The sequence below is a fragment of the Lissotriton helveticus genome, chromosome 7 (genome assembly GCF_964261635.1).
Source record: "Lissotriton helveticus chromosome 7, aLisHel1.1, whole genome shotgun sequence".
NCBI lineage: Eukaryota > Metazoa > Chordata > Amphibia > Caudata > Salamandridae > Lissotriton > Lissotriton helveticus.
This window is the reverse complement of record NC_136068.1, coordinates 77,545,541-77,562,681: the sequence shown is the minus strand read 5'-3', so window position 1 is coordinate 77,562,681 and position 17,141 is coordinate 77,545,541. Positions and strand designations below refer to the sequence as shown.

Here is a 17,141-nt window from a genome sequence, read left to right as displayed (position 1 = left end):
AAGACCCGCTGCCGGACCGTTGGTTGTCGGCTGAATAGCTGGGTAATTTATGAATTGTGAATAATGTACTAATAGCAGCCGGCCCCAGGGTTGTAGGCGAATTATTGTAGGTTAACAAACTGTCAATAAAGTCTTGCAAAAAAAAAACAAAAAAAAAATTACATGAATGCCAGATTGTAAAAAATTACCATTATCAAGTAATACTAAGTTAACACTGCCTGGGCAAACTGTTGACCTAATGTGTACCTGTTGAACATACAAATATAATAAAACAAACAGAAAGGAGGCCGATCAACTTTTGCATAGGGCCTTCTACTCCATTGCAACACTTCAAAGTTGGTAACTTGATCCATTTGAGTTGGAAACAAGTTTTTTTGTTTTGCTAAAATCTGTAGCAAATGCATAATAGAGTGAAAAAAGTGTCGCAGAATTGTATAATTCCAGTGGCCCCATCTATTACCAAAAACAGCAATTACCCTTATCTGCGTGGGCCATTGTATACATCTGCATTATGTTCCATTATTTTTATTATATGCAATGTATAAAATACCACTAGCCAGACTATCATTGGTGTGTGTAGAAGTGTACTTCGGGGGAGGGGGGGACGGACACAGGTCTAAACTGGTGCCACACCTGGGCACTCTGTTCCCCTTTCCATTTAATGCCTTACTCGGTCAATCTTGTAGAATGGGAGCTCTACGATTTTATAGTTGGTTAACTTTCTGCCAAAATAGAAATAACTTGCTTAATCTTGACCTCTTGGGGACTAGATTTAATGTGCATCTGCGCACCCCTATTTACTTCTTAGTAAGGGCAAAAATCACTCAGCCCCTAATGTTCAATTTGGTTAATAAAATTATAGTACAAAAGTATGATCACAGCTCAGGTATCCTTGTGGGATGAGCATGCTCCACATACATGCACTGTTTGCTCTTTGAAGCCATATAGAAAATGGAAACTTCTCCTGATGTGGATGCAGGCAGCAAAGGTGAATGTGAAGTACTTCTACAAAGTGGGTGGCAACTGCAAAGGACTGGCATTGTAGGGGCAGGGGGGCCCGCTAAGGTTGTTACACCACAGGGTTGAAGCATTGTAAACCACATGCTCAAAAACTAAGCATGAATTCAATCCCTGCTGTCTCCAAATAGACCTATTAAAGGTATTCAACCCCATCTTCAGTATGCAGAGGGAGTCAGTCCATAGAAATGTACTAAAGGCACCAGAGGGAAAAACCTTACACTTCAGGAAATGAAACAGACAAAAGTCAACTTCATGATCACTTTACTTTGACATGAGATCACATGACTGACAATGATTGACCAATGTGACAGTACAGGCCCCACACACTTCCCTGTAATCTGAAGACTAAACCCCACTTCAGGTGGAGCAGGGAAATTGCAGCTCAGGGGAATCCAGTGCTCGCGATCTGGAGAAAGTGCATGGAAGATAAATTCAGTGCTTGTTGGAATCCCTGATGTCCTCAGGAAAGAAAAAACACAAGTAGCACACACAGAGACTAGCACAATTCTCAAAGGAGGAAGACTTTCGTCCCTAAAATATCCTGGAACAAAAAAAGGCAACTCATAGTGCAGATGTTGACACAGTAAACAATTAAATATTAAATTTTCCGCAACCGTTCGGGATCGCAAAGGTCAGTCCATGAGGGACATCCACTTATGCCAAGATGATGTGGACGTGAATGCCTCAGTTCAGCCATTTTGCTAAGGCGAGAATCACATGGGTCTGCTCACTGCTTTGCATTGATAATTTCAATAAACTCTGGCTTGAGGGAAGCTCCTCCCACCAGGAAGCCGTCCAGGTCAGGTTGAGAAGCCAGCTCCTTGCAGGTACCTCCAGTGACGGACCCTATAGGAGCAGAAAGGAGGTGGTGAGGATATACACAAGGCAGGCCTGTAGATTACAGGTAAACACATGCGCCAAGGTAGGCAATTGCAGGCTGCCAACAAAATCAGTCCTGTTAGGCGGCGGACCTGCACGTTTGGGGTGGACGAAGGTCCCACTCCTAACAGCGGGCTAAGCACTGCCGGATAATAGGGTCAGGGTTGCGATGGCTTGCATGGGGAAGGTTTCATAGATATTTTACAAAGGAAAGGAGGATTGGGTTTCAGATGGGAGTTAAACTTAGGCTAGACAATGGTTCTGCAGGATGGGAAGTGACAGCTACTTGAAGCTAGAGATTATGGCTCTTTCAGTCAGACAAAGATGTTGCCAGGTTTGAAGAAGGTAGTACATGTACACAAGGGAAACTCAAAGATCATAATGGACCAAGGGTACTCTAGTAATTCTAGAGAACACCGCCCCATAAAAAATGAAATCGTTCTGGTTACAAAATTCAGTTCCAAAAAAAATTCAATTAGGTTTTAAAATGTATTACAATTCACATGCCTGCTTTGCACAGTGCTGTCGGGTCAGCATGACACAAATTAGTTTTTATTTGGGACCTCTTCTTTAAGGCATTGATTTCCACTTGTGGTTTACTCACATCGTATTGAAAACATGTTAGTAGCAGCACTAAAATTGATGATCTCGTTATATGGGTGTATATTTGGATTTCTCCCAAATCGCTGCAATTTTTGGATACAATAGTGCACAGCCTTTTTGCTTTATCCTTACAGATTGTTGAAAAATCAGGTGTTCCATGTAATGTATCAATTGATACCATGCCAGGCAACTGATAGTCCAGACGATCCCATATTTTTACGGGACCGAAATGTAGTAGACATACACTCTGACCCATTACACTTAGCTTTGTAGTATTTGTTTTGGGTGGAGTAGTGTTTTGCTTTTAAGTGACCTAAAGGTGTTATATTAATGTAGGTAATGGTTTGCTTGCCTGTGTATGTATTTTTTTGTTGTCAGTTTAACACCTGGTCTTCTGCTCTTGATTTTTAAAATTATTCCGGCTGGGTCTAGTCAAATTTTTGTTGGAATTGCAGTAATAAAATTCAACTCTGAACATTGAATCTGGTTAGGATTTTTGTATCCTGTACGACTACATTTAATCTTTTAAGGGGCAGCTGTCTCTAGGTTTGGATGAGGAGCATTAAACCAAAGCGCACAGCAGCTGACCAGGGTTTCGCACATTATTCCATGAGGAGGAGCGGCGGAGAACGGCCACCCTATCAGAGGTACCTTCCGCAATATCGCGAAGACAAGAAACTACTGACGCCGGTTATTTCCCGGAGCACGCTGTATGTCCTTCGCCCTGCAGTTCCCCTAAGGGGTCCAAGATTGACAGACATCTTGACTTTCGCAAGCTGCACCTTATGGCTAACCCGGGGGACACGTACTACCTTTCCACTCGGACCTGAGCGGCAAGCATTTCCCAGGAATACACTGACCTACTGCGATCATTCTTCACAACGGCTTCCCTAGAGCAACTCCATCTAGGACTACCGCATCAACTTGATTGCTCAGTATATGCCCTGACGAAATTCCCAAAGGCACATATGGGAATGAAACGCGTTGGCTGTGCCGTTACATGTGAAAGAAAATAAAGAATATATCTAAGAAAACAGAAGATCTACATATTTAATGGACTCTTTGTGTGACTGACTTCATTGAGTGCGCCTCTCTACTCTTTTTTTTTCTATTGGATGAGGAGCATGTTGTCTAAGGCATAAGCTGGCAAATCTTGACGCGGGTCTGTAATTTAGTTAAGCATCTGTTGCCTAGGATACCAAAGGGAGATCTGGAAATAAACTGGGCCTTCGGAATGCAGAGCTAGGATAAGGAGCATCTCTGGCCACGGTTGGGAAAAATCCTATTCCGCAGGTTTGTCCAGTTGGTGGCAGGGAGTTGGAACTGTATGGTGCTGGTTCTACAGCCTTTAAAGTTTTGGTTCCATCCAAGGGTCCAATCCCGGTCTTTCAGTAGACCAGGTGGAAACAAACCCCCAGGGTCTGCTGAATGACAGAAGACCTTGGCCAAGTGAAGCAGATGCAAGTCATGTGAGGGGGTGGCGGGGAGGATGAAGCCCTGGAACACCCCATGCCATCAGCAGACCTGGAGCCAAGTGCCTGATTAGCACACAGCAAAGATTGATTTAGAGAGACCTGTGGCACACATTAACACCCAACTGTAATGAAGGTGTCCAGCATAGTTCTAGAGTGCCAGATTTGTACTAGATTTTCAGAAACTCCATATAGGAAACATTTACATGCAATTCTAAATTTAAATGGTCATACCTAAAGAAAACCCTGAAAATGGGGTATGCTTTGGCATGATCAGATTATGTTGCACATGTTTAAAAGAAATGAATCCTCATGTTCAGCCTCTCGGGTAAGAATGCCAAAGCAGGTCAACAGGAACGACACAAGGGAGCAGCCAAGGCAGGTAAAGGGATGAACGTACCTCCATAGATGATGCGCGTGCTGTTGGCAACTTCCTCCGACACGTTGGTCTTCAGCCAGGCCCGCAGTTTCAGGTGGACCTCCTGGGCCTGCAAGATTGGAAATTGGTCAGGATGCTTTACCTGCCCAACTACTCACCACAACCAGAACACCCATAAAACCGTCCCCAGATTACTTCACCTTCATGCATTCTGGGTCCCTGCACTTTGACCATAAGCACTCCCCTAGGATACAAGACGCAAGCAGTTGCTAAAAGACAAACGTTAAGACTGTACAGGATTCAGGTTCAAACTTGTGGCACAGATGCCTGCTTCTGCAGACTAGGTTTCGGCCACAGCTGTAGTGGACCGCAAACTGCCCATGGGCTAAAGTGTGACCACACTGCAAACAAATGTGCAAGATAAATATGGCCATGAAGCACAGAAGAGAGGAAGTGGCTCTTAACCTGTGACAGGAGCACCATCTTGAGATCTGACTTTAGAACATGCTTTTTAAGGTCTTTCAAATGTATGTATGACGATACAATGCATTCTATTACAACACAGTATGTTACATCGCGGTCCTGACAACGCAAGTCGTTACATCGACTTGCACCGAGGATGCTGGACTTTGCGACAGTGTAAATTACTATTCAAACTCTAGTCTATGTACAGTAGGGAAGGTGTTGGAATAGTAATTTACAATATGCCTTAGCCTAGAGCGCCCTCCAGTGCAAGTCGATATAACGACTTGCGTAGTCAAAACTACATTGGAGTGGCTTAGTCAGCCAGTCAGATAGACATGTGCTGGCCGGCTCATGGTAGTTGGCAGACTACAACATGTCACAGGCCACGGTGCTGATCTTTCACTGCAGACTACCACATAGGCTACACGACTAGACCACCACTGCAAGGAATGACCTTTGTAGGCCAAGGCCAGATTTCCATACTGGAAAAGGGAAATTCAAGGGCAAACTGCAGTGATAAGACACCAGTATTTGGATAAGAGCAAAGTGTGTGTCTGGTCACTGAAACAAGGGGACAACACTGAAGGAAGCTACAGAGGGGCACTGCTTCCCTAACCCCACCACAAATCCTGCATAGATCCCAAATCTTGCTACTAAGGCAAAATCCAACCCTTGGCCCATTTAGTATCTTCATCTGGGCTTACTTTACATAACTCAAAGCATGTTAGTTTACCTAAACCAATGTGCGGTACAGTTAAACCGGTGCCCTGTGACACATTCTTGCAAGGAATCACTCAAGTCTGTGGGCAGTGAGGCTAGACTGGCACACAAGAGAAGAGCAGCCCACAAATCACATGGTATTCAGACTGACAAAAAGAATAGCATGCATCTGCCCATGAACCCTTCCAATGCTACCAACGCCTGCTGTAGGCACGCTACCTATCCAGGACATGTTTACGGTACCTGCTGTGGAGTTGCAGTTTTACCAGTTCCAATAGCCCAGACGGGCTCGTAGGCCAGCACCACTTTGCTCCAGTCCTTCACGTTATCTGTGGGAAGAAAGATTTATTTAGAGGGATTCTTTAACCTCACTGCAGCCTTCCAGCCCCACATTACTAGTCTTCACACCGGCTTACCTGCGATGAATTTAGTCTGCTCAAACACCACCTTCTCTGTGATTCCGGCTTCTCGCTCATCAAGCTTCTCCCCGATGCAGGCAATGACACTCAGGCCTTCGCAGAGGGCGTGGGCAACTTTCTGCCCTATGAGCTGTGGAAAGAGAAAAGGGGGTTTCAGGTGTGAGGTCATCTGGTAGTAACCTCAGGGGAGGTGACCTTTGCTGACTGCAGACATTACATTCAAACCAAGCTCTTAAGTTATAAGGGCAGGGCTCCAGTAGCCTAAAGAAACCAGAGGAGACCTCCCTTTGAAAGGCATGAATGTCACCTCTTCACACCCAGACTGACCTAACTTCTGAATATGCAAAGTGGCTGAGCACCCCTCTCTCCCCCCCCCACCCCTTTCCCAGTATCAACAGCCCCCTGTACTGCTGAGTTCACAGGCGGTTTCTGCATCCTCCATGACAGGAAGGCAGCTCATGGAATTGAATTAATTACCTTCCAAGGAAGTGGTCACATTCTCCCCACCCAGGTTTACATATTACTGCATCTCCCTTAGTCTCACCCTCCCAGATAAGAACATTCATGCAAGATAGAGGGATTCTTACTTCATCGGACTCTCCGAAGACGTGTCTCCTCTCAGAGTGGCCCAAGATCACCCAGTGTGCGCCACAGTCCTTAATCATCGCCGGGCTGAGGGGGGAAGGTAATAAAACAAGTCATTAAAGACTCTAGGGCCCGATTCACAGAACTAACTTAAGACAAAATCCTAAACTTACTACCATTTCGGTATTCACAGAAGACACTTACTCATTTCGGTATTCACAGAAGTTAGGAGGCCTAACTTTAGGACTCCTAAATGCCTTCTGTGAATACCGAAAGTCGTAAAAATTGGACTTTTCACAGTTTAGGAGTAGTAAAGTTGGTCCTAACTTTAAGACTCAGTATTCACAGAAGGCATTTAGGAGTCCTAAAGTTAGGCCTCTTAACCTCTGAGTAAGTGCCTTCTGTGAATACCAAAATGAGTAAGTGCCTTCTGTGAATACCAAAATGAGTAAGTGCCTTCTGTGAACACCAAAATGGTAGTAAGTTTAGGATTTTGTCTTAAGTTCGTTCTGTGAATCGGGCCCCAAGAGACCAGGAAAAATCAGTGCCATAGGATGAAGCTCTCCGGTGCTTTTCCAATTGAACAGCTAGCTCTGCCAACGAGCTGGTAGGGACCATCCAAGCCAGCTCCTCCAATGGAAACTAGCCCCAGAAAGACCACAAATAGAGGTTGGCCCTACGGGTGATTCAATTCGCTTCCTCAGCGCTGATCCTCCAATGGGGTGCAGGCCTGTAGGAACGACACTCCGTGTTCACCAAAAATCACAGGAGGGCCTCCTCATATGACTACACCACCTTTGGGGTCAAGACCTGGAGTGGCCTACACAAAAAATGCTGCAGTATTTGGGTACAGCAGACTACCAACCACACAGCTCCCCCCCAAGGGTCCAACACTGGAAGACCTGCCATGTACCGCTGCACCAATTGGCACCGCCTTGGTAGGTACTCCAGCATGCATCCATTTTGAAATTAAGACTCGTGTCCAAGATTCCAGTTTCAAAATGTCTACCGTGCTTTATTAGTTCTATTCGTAAAAAACAGTCCTAATTAAGCACAAGCGCAAATTACTTCTCATTGTGGGGCTGGAGTGAAGAAAGATTGCAATAAAGCAGAGAAGGAACTGCAGGCCGGTGGAGAATGTTAAACCATCACAGACTACAAAACTGCGAAGGATGCAGAAGGTAGAGTAGGTCAATCGCCGGGGGTTCTTTTTGCTATACACAATATTGCTGGTCTTTCCAATTTGAGGCCCGTCTTGTGCAGAGTTCTCACCTGATCTCCCCAGTGAAGGCTCCTTTCGCCACTTTGTAGCAGTTCTGGGCGGCAACCCCAATCTTGGCATCAAGCTTCTGGCGGGCGAAGTCAATGTAGATGGCAGGCACACCACAAACCACCTCTGCGGAGAAAGAGCACGCGTCAGGAAGAGGAACAGTTCAACAGAAATCACCTCCAGGGTGGAGACACGGTTACCCAATGGATCAATGCCATTAGTAGGCACGAGAACTAGATCCGAGGTGCAAGGGCCTGCGGAAAACATCCTGCCAGGGACCTGCTCACAAGAGCATAAGAGGAAGGCCCTGTGCCCTCAGATGCAGCGCAAGCTCACACAAGTGAGCAGCGCTTCAACTGTACACCAATGCCTACAAAAAGTTGCCATTGTGTTTCGGATGAACCAAGAGTGCTAAGAACTGGGGTGGGTGTGGCGAGAAATGTCAGATGCCTCCAAACTTCCACCATCAAGAACACCCACCAAGTCAAGCCCTCAGCAACTTGCAGCATCTTGCTGTAATTTGTTTACATTTGGACAAACTGGCACCAGTGCCCAAAAATCTCAAAAGTTAATCTTACGGTGGTCCAGCTTGATGGCAAAAAATTCTAATATTGGAGTACATATAAACAAGCTATTACTCTTCTCCAAACATTAATAAATAGATTGTGTCACAAAATTAAGACCATGGCAGAAAGACTTGTTGCAACGAGATGCAGGACTTGGAGACACTCAAAGGCAACAAGGCATCAACTTGCCTACAGAACACAAAGCAGCCAGAGATGTGGTGTACATGCCATCCAAACCCCCACCAGGTACGAAATCAAGCTAAGAGGCCAGGAGGTCCAGAGACGTTTTATGGCATGAGCAAGGTGGGTTCTGGCCCAAGGCCCCAGCCCTTCAGGGGGGCCCCTGACAGCTGGCTCTGTCCTCCACAGAGTCTTGCCCTGATGACTAACGCAGATTGTTTTAAATACCATTTTCATTCAATCTTAACACTTGGGAGTTTGTTAGACATTTTGCAGCAAAATGTTGTTCGTTTTTTAGTAGCATGCAAGAGCCATACAAAAGTCCCTTTGAGATCAAAAAGGGGACATCACATGTGGAAAAATAGCAGTGGGATGCAAAGATATGCAATAATATTAGTGAGCTGCTGCTAAACTACAATATTGAACAAGTCACTATCCCTGAATATTAAATGCAAACACTTAAAATGTGGATGAGTGTTTGCGCCTGTGCAGTGTCGGGGACCTCTCCAACAAGGGCATAAAAAGATGAAACTGGATCATAAATTCAGAGCTGATCTGAATAGGGCCCCCAAAATATGTTTAGCCCAGCCCCCCTCCCCCAAATCCTTAAGGTGTCCCCGAGGAGGGGGCCATGTTACCTGGCCTCAGGCCCCGGAAGCGCGTGCGTGAGGCTGTGCAGAAGGAACCCTCGGAGGCCAGGCGCGGGTCTATTCGTGTCTGCAGCTGCCTGACCTTCAGCCTCAAGGCGGCTATTTCTGTCCCCTGCAGAGCTGCAGCCGCCGCCCGCACTGCAGAGGCCTCCGCCCCCCCCCCCCCCCCCCGGCAGGGAGCGCTCAGTCTGTGGGAGGCCGTGTAACCAAACCCCGCTGCATTTAAAGGGCACGGAGGGCAACCCGGGCCGAGAAGGTCACAGGAAACCAGAGGCGGGCACAGAAATGTCAGAGGGCAGAGAGAGGTCAAGGGCAACGGAAAAGGCCAGGGAAGAGGCCCAGGACAGACAGGAAGACGAGAAGCGCAGGACACCCTGGGTCCATGAAGGACTCTAGGCAATCAAGGTGAAGGAAAGACAGCAGTGATATCCCTCGGGTTACACAGCTGTGTAATTGCATCCATGTTCCGTCCTTGTATCGGAGGCCGCACGTGTAGATCACGTTAACCTTTCAGCAAAGGTCTTGTTGGCTTATCTGTTACCCCGACGCTACTAGAAGAGCTAGCCAGGCTACAAGGAACAGGCAATAAACAGAAGACGCCTAGCGCGGAGGGAGGCACCAATTCGTCAATTTCACACATTTTATGTAAATGCCATCACAAAACTCAAATGAAATGCTTACTGGTTAAAGGAGTATGTATAGTTTTGCATCCTTACCAACCCAGGTATTCAGCAAGTTGCACGGTCCTTACAGGCTCACGAGACAATAAGCCTGTCTCAAAGGGCACACATGGTACATGCTCAGATAGGGGGGGGGGAGGCACCTCACTCATTTTAGCCTACAATACTTTGCATTTGTGTATCGGTTCAATGGACCGAAACACCAATGTTCTCCCTTCTTGCAGTAGATTTTTAATTTCGGCCACTTGTGCCACGGAAAGCGGTGTCAGGGCTTCTTTTAAATTTGGACGCATGATTAAATTGATGAATCATGCTGCCCAAACGTGGTTATTTGTATACCCCGATTGTTGCATTTTCATCCTTGTATTGATATGCTGCAGGATTGTATTACATTGTATGTATGCCTTTTCATATGGACCATAGTAGACTGGCTTTTAGCGTATTACAGCTATTAACTAACGAGGTCCTCCCTAAAACTTGGCGGTGTGAGTTCATGGGTCTGTTTTAAGCCCTGTTATTTTCATAATTTGTATTCTGTTTTCTGTTGTATTGCTATGCATACACTGGTTTTATGCTATGAATTGTTTTACGTATGTTTTGCACTCTGAAGCTTTTATGGATGGTTAATGCAGCCGCTACGGGCCTATTTTGTCCATGGCACCGACCAAGGTACTCAAGTTAGTTACAGTTGCACACCGTCTGCAAGGAGGTGCATGGTGACCATTGGGTCAGACCATACTGACCTCACTCCTCGCTAATGCCACCCACAGCCAGACCCAGGGATATTTGGGCGAGGCCCATCCAAACCAGAGCATCCTCAGCCAACCTGAACAACGTGTAGTAGACCGAAGCAGTTCGCGCTGCACAGGGGGTCTAAACGAGCCCCTGGATGCAGACTATGCACGGATTCAACCACTCAGGCTGGATTTGGTTTGTTTGGGTGGAATCATTTTAATTGACCTGCCATTTTAAACAGTATTTACGGTTCATATTGCCACTGTACTGCATCCACCAATGGATATACACGACTTGCTGTGATAGTGAGACTACTTTCTTAAAGTAATGTCACTGTCATCGGATGCCTCTAAAAATGAAATCTAATAAACACAAGTGGAGACAAGCTGCGGAACTTCACCCCAGGTACACTCGGGCCCTCATACCAGCCCAGCCCCTCACAGCTACTGACTGACCCCTCTGGTCCAAACCATCCAACGTATCTGGGCGACGCCCACCACTGCCTCCAGCCTCTATCCACAAAGAAAGCTCACGAGTCCACTGAGACCATGCTCTGCACGCGCAACACCCACCCTCTTCCTCCACCTGCCACTGCCAACACAAGAGCTCCAGCTTCTCTGGTGAAGCCCATCCCACTGCCTCGAGGGGTTCAAACTAGGCCTGGGCAGTAAGTTGCGTTCAGCTCGTGGAATTGGAGCAATTCTCTGTGGAATACGAAATGACCGAAAATTCTGCGTTCCGCAACTTCATGAAGTTTTTTGCTTGTTCGCGTTCTCAAATGCATTTTCGCGAGATATTTCCCCCGAGCATGCAAACAGCGATTGTGAACAGTAAAAAAGCATCGCGAACAAGCAATTCCGCGTGTTTGTGGAATTTTTGTGTGGAGATTTTTTTTACCGTTTCACGGAGATTTGCGTAACGCAATTAAGCAAATTGCGCCCACCCCTAGTTCAAACAGGGCCAGTCACGAAAATGGGACAGCTATATCCTCCCCCACCAGTTCCCTCCAGACTGATGCCCGTAGACTGGCTTGGGTGCCCAAGTGACCGTGAAGTGGTGCCATCGCCAGACTCCGCACCACAGTGCAGCCGGGCTAGTCTCCATGGCAACGGCAGCAGGGAGAGCCCATCAGCTTTACAGGTCAGCAGCCTTTGTCTCCGCTGCCAGTCAAGGACCAGCAGGGTGCCAGACTAGCCAGAGGGGCAGTGGGCAAGGCTTGAAGTGCAATGAAAAAGGTAAAGGGTCCCTAAAAGGGGCAGTGCATATGAAATTAAGGGCGTGACTATAGCGTACACAATTTGTGGTTCCCATATTGTACCACTCAACCGGTATTTTGGTGCCTGAGCTTTGTTGAATCCAGATATATAACTGACACCTAAAACCAGTCAAGACTATTTATTGACTTTGTCAGTGGTTGTCAGTTTATGATAAACTAGTATCCATGATTTTGTTTTAAATAATGAACATGCTTCAGTTCTTCAACATGAGACTGGATTAAACGTTACTGTGGCCTATATAAGAGATCATGGTCTTCTAAATGTCTCAATCTTGCCAGTTATGTTTACTCTGATGGTCTACCATTTCCTATCCACGTTCCCACCATCTATACACCTTAAACCTCTCCAGCACTCTTCACTCCCTCCTGAATCTACTTCATCGCATCTACTCCACCGGCCACAAAAACACTCCTCTGCAAGCCCTGTATTTTCATTCCTAAAGTCCATATCTTGACATCTGTGTACTTCCGTCACACGCTGGCACATAACCACACAGGAACTGGAATATGCGAATATTGCTCTGTGCACTCTGCAGAGAGGCCAAGGATTGGATGACCATGTATTCGAAACGCATTTTTGACCCACTGTCAGGCAGTGTGAGAAAAACACTGCCTTATGCTTCACGCCACAACAATCGCAGCTTGTTATATACAGCTAGAGGCGATCTATTTCAAATCAAACTATAAAATATAAATTAAAAAAAGTGTAATATGCTACACTAAAAACTACAAGACCCTAGATTTAGCTTATATCTTTCCTTCCTCCGTGTTAAGCATGTAAAAAATACCCAAACACGAATTCAGTGACATGAATTACAAACTTTATTACATTAATTGCCAAGAAATGTCACTGTTCTTGCCAGTAAGTTTAAGGACATGAATAAAGGGCCCGATAGGAGCCCGTCTCAATGCACATTTAAATTACCGGGTCTGAGACCCGGCCCACTTAAAGGCCTAGCAGCGGGTGCACCCACTGAGCAGCTCCGTGCACGTGTGAAATCCTGAAACGGTGCAGTCTATCTGCAATTCTGCTTTCACCAAAGACTCGTGTAGCGTGCCCAGGGCAGATGCGCGAGAACCATGCCCGGCTGGGCGTGCCACTAGGGCCGGTGGCATCTACAATAGGTCCACGGAGGCCTGTGTGGCCCAATCGCATTGGGTGCCCTGTGGCAGGTTGTCAAAGGCTCGCCGTTCTGACACGTGACTATCGATAGTTGATATTTAGAAGGGGCAGTAGGTGGAGCAAGCGGGGTAGTTTATCTCGAATAATCCAGAAGGCGCGGGTTCACGGATGTAGGAGGGCACACAGCTGCCAAACTCCAAGTATGGTCCAAGCCCGGCTCCAGCTTTTTAACCAAGAAAAGCGTGCATGCCGGGATGTTTACGATCATAGTGGCAATGTTTACAGTAAAATGAAAATGGCCCAGGATGCCAGGGGCTGCTGGCTGAATGGGGCTGTATGGAGCCGCTTGGCAGCAACGGAAGCGGTGCTCCGGCACGGTGCCTCGGATGCAGAGGCGGCCCCTTTAAGAGGAGGCCTGGCTGGTGGAGATGATGAAACCATGGTCCAGAGTACGTGCAGCCGAGCACAGCTCGATGAAAGGCGGAGCCTCCACTGCGGGGACTGGCCGAATGGAGAGGGCCCGGGGGAGGGAGGGCCTCGCCTCCACACTCAGCAGGGGTTCAAGGGCAGCGAGGCATCCCCACTGCTGACGACACACCAGGCCTAGCATAGACGCCCCTCCGCCCTTGACATTAGACTGCCCCCCCCCCCCCTACACCCTTCAACACATCACTGACCTGTCAGTCACGCTGCAGGGATAAGAGGAGGATGGGAAATGACGCAAACCCACCTTAAACCATAGGCAACATTAACATCCACCCTCAGATGGATGGGACCCCCTTTGAAGGTCGGCCATTAGAGTGTGTCTGCTACAATCCCTCATGGCTTCAAATGGAGCAAAATGACAAATCCGCATCAAGTGGCGAGGAGTCTCCGGTTAAAGTCCATGGTGCGTTACAGGAAGCCCAGCACGTGGCTCAGACAACGAGGATGGGAGGGCGCGCGACCCATCCTGCCGCGCTAATTTAATGTTGGGAGGAGGATGTGGCGTAACGGCCAGAGCGGTCTTTGGAGCTGAGGGAACCAGGTTCGAGCCTCGGCTCCACATCCTGTGATTCGGGCTAAATTACTTGATCTCCCCGTGCCTACCAAAAACGAATGTGTCCTTGAGTAGTGCAACTGTTGGTAATGTAAAGCGCGCCAAAACCTTGGGCTAGAGTTCGCGCTATATACAACTTCAAAACATCGAAAAAAATTACCTAAAAAAAAAAAAAAGGGAGTCAATTTCTAAGAGAGGGTATTTCAACTGGTTTTCAAGCGCTAGCGAGGCCTTAAATCCTTCTACCTTGAATGCTGCAGCCATTACTGCACGTTAACCAGAGAACGAGGCCTCCATTTACAAAGGAAAGTGTCCAAGACGTAGGGATGGTGGTGTTCCCAGGTACAGAAACCTAGCTCTTGTCGTCAAGGGGAAGGGGGTCATACTCCTGGGACAGTACGCTATTCCTTTACAAGGACAGGGGGGCAGTGAACCACTTGACAAGCCAAGGGCACAAGAGACGTGAACCTATGAAGTAACAGACTGAACAGGTGATGCGCACGGCCGCCATCTCTCGAGCCTGTACAAGGTAAACCACCTGAAACAAAGTTAAACCTCTAAGCGTTCTATGCTTCACCTCATTGGCCCTATAGGTAGGGAGCACCTACCCCCCCCCCCCTTAATAGACCCAACTCCATCCTACATAGGAGCATAGATGCTAAAGTTTCCTGGTCGCGAAAAAGGCCCAAGTCACTTCCAAACTTGCTGCAAACGAAACCACCAGTGCTGCGAAGTGGATACAGTCACAAGGCAGCACTGTACAGAAGAAACAGTTGCACCAAGCCTATGAGCTGGCTCTACCACCAATGCCTCATCACTAAACCTACATCACCCACAAGAAGGTCCCTGACGTGTGTGACCTGCACCTGAGCTTGTACTAGAAAGCCAGAGCCCAAATAGTCCGTTGTCACAGACTTGCAGTAAAGCCCTTAATTGTGAGTGAGGTACCACCCCCTCCCCACCCCCCACACACATTAAAGCAAAGGAACCGATAATCTGGCCCTGAATATAAGTGTAATATATATGTGAGGTAACCTTACCCATAATTATACAATAAGCCATGAACCATCTTCAATTATACCCAATTGTTCGCATTTCAAGCTGGACAGCACATTGCCTTCAAAGCGAGAAAGGAGCATTTGGGCCCCTAATTTCCAGCGGCATCCATTAGCCTGGATAGAGTGGGAGCTGTCCCCACCTTTTGTAAATCAGGACCTGTGTTCCTCAAAATAACGTCCCAAAACTTCCCTGCTGACCCTATATTAACGTCAGATTTGTGAGGCAACACCACTCACGTGGAAGGGCCTTAGGTTTCTAAACTGCCCTCTACAGCCCTCCACCCGCCTCGGCTTGCCTGTTACTGGCTGAATCTGGACTGCCTGTACTCACTCCATGAAAGGGAAGGGAAAAGATAATTTAACATTAATGCATCACAGCCCAAACCATAATTGCACATTAAAGCCACCTCGTTGCTGCTATTTACCTTGGAATATAGTTGCATTTCCTGTTTTTCTGTGATAAGCCTTCCCCAGTCTTTGCCCAAGCACGTGACCAATAGCAGCGCTCTGGGTGTTAACTATTCAAGGTGCAACTTCACTACCAGTGAATTTAGTCATTTCACTTTTAATGCCCACCACACTGCTTCGAGTTACTACACCCTCCAGTGACCCATATGTATTCTTTCACCAGACTTGTAGTATTAAATAGCCCGCTTCTACAGTGCCAAATTCGTTTCAAGTACATTCAGTATTTTAAATGGAAATACAGAAGTGTCGGTACTCTCCCATTAAGCGTATTGCTACAGTGCTGAAAAGTGCCGACACTACCATTAAGTGTATTTCAGCAGTGCCTGTACTCACATTAAGTGTATTGCATTAGTGCTAAGAAGTGGCGGTACTTACATTAAATGTATTGCAGCACTATTAAGTAATGCAGGTACTCTACTGTTTAAACTAAAGTGCAGATCCTTAGCACCTGAGAGTTTATAGCACTGGATACATCTATACGTTCGGCACTTTACACACCCCTTGCACACAATACCCTCCCCCTGTGTGGCAGGTATTCCTGCTGTTCATGGTGCTGAAAGCCCCGCTCCCCTTGCAGGCGCATTGATGCAGACTGCACCTTGAATCTTACCCAACGGTCAGGATGCCATTACATGCCCTCACCACCTTCCCCGCATTAATACCCACCAAGGTCCCATCATGGTTATCGCTGGTTCTGTGCTCACCACCCCCCTGTGCAGAGGTGATGACCACGCCCACTCGACAGATGTGCTCCTTTATTTTTATTTATTTAATTCAATGCGATTTTATATAGCGCTAACATTACCCGAAGGTATCAGAGCACTTTACATAAGAACCAGTTGCAATACATAAGAACTTAAAATTACATGACTTATATAAAAGATACAAACAGAAAAAAATGCAAATCATGTATATATATATATATACACACACACCACCCTCGGTGTTCTATTCCCAGTACCTACCCAGCCTGTTCATACCATTTTGTCGTGCAATAATACCCAGTGGTTAATGCCCAGTGGTTAATGCCCCTGCCTGCCATCCATTGCCCCACCTGTGTCTGCATGCAGCTTCCCGCCGTTGATCGTCTGCATCAGCTCCCCCAAGCTCTTCTTGTCTCCGTTCATCTTCCAGTTTCCCCCAACGAAGAACTTCCTGGGTGCCATGGTGGTGGAGAGCGCGGTGGTGTGGATGCTGTACTGATCTGAAGGTGACCCTGGAATGGAGCAGACAGACCCAACCTTTCCTGCTCCTCCTTATATAGATGCCGAGGCCGCGCCCCCTGCCCGACTCCGCCCTTCGCCCCCTGCCCGACCCCGCCCCCTCGCCCCAGACAGGCGCAGCAGTTTTGTCGACGCATGCGCATTACCGTCAGTTTGGGTCGCGCTGGCGTCATTTCTTATCTTGGCAACAAGAGAGCGCGGAGCAGATGCGAAAAGAGGTGGATTACAAAGCACAACAATGGGGCAGCCATCTTGGAATGGTTACGCAAGGCTTCAAATAACGAAAACACACGAAGAAAATGCAGACTATGAACTTCTTAAAAATCTTTTG

The 17,141-nt window shown here is 47.2% G+C and overlaps 1 protein-coding gene across 1 annotated transcript; it reads right to left on the bottom strand.

The window, feature by feature from the left end:
* Positions 1-1,264: 1,264 nt before the first annotated feature.
* Positions 1,265-16,827, bottom strand: TPI1 (triosephosphate isomerase 1). The gene is made up of 7 exons (XM_078651526.1): positions 16,642-16,827; positions 7,815-7,938; positions 6,545-6,629; positions 5,955-6,087; positions 5,782-5,867; positions 4,375-4,462; positions 1,265-1,866 (listed from the first exon to the last, which is right to left on the bottom strand). Exons 1-7 carry the CDS (start codon positions 16,751-16,753, stop codon positions 1,748-1,750), a joined length of 747 nt encoding a protein of 248 aa, XP_078507652.1. The 5' UTR covers positions 16,754-16,827; the 3' UTR covers positions 1,265-1,747.
* Positions 16,828-17,141: the final 314 nt, after the last annotated feature.

What these genes read in the sequence shown, in the direction of transcription:
- TPI1 (XM_078651526.1), bottom strand. Translation starts at nt 16,753, where the DNA reads ATGGCACCCAGGAAGTTCTTCGTTGGGGGAAACTGGAAGATGAACGGA. An exon ending in GAAGCTGCATGCAGACACAG is followed by an intron (nt 7,939 to 16,641) that starts GTGGGGCAATGG and finishes CTTTCTCCGCAG; the next exon opens with AGGTGGTTTGTGGTGTGCCT. An exon ending in GCAGACTAAATTCATCGCAG is followed by an intron (nt 5,868 to 5,954) that starts GTAAGCCGGTGT and finishes TTCTTCCCACAG; the next exon opens with ATAACGTGAAGGACTGGAGC.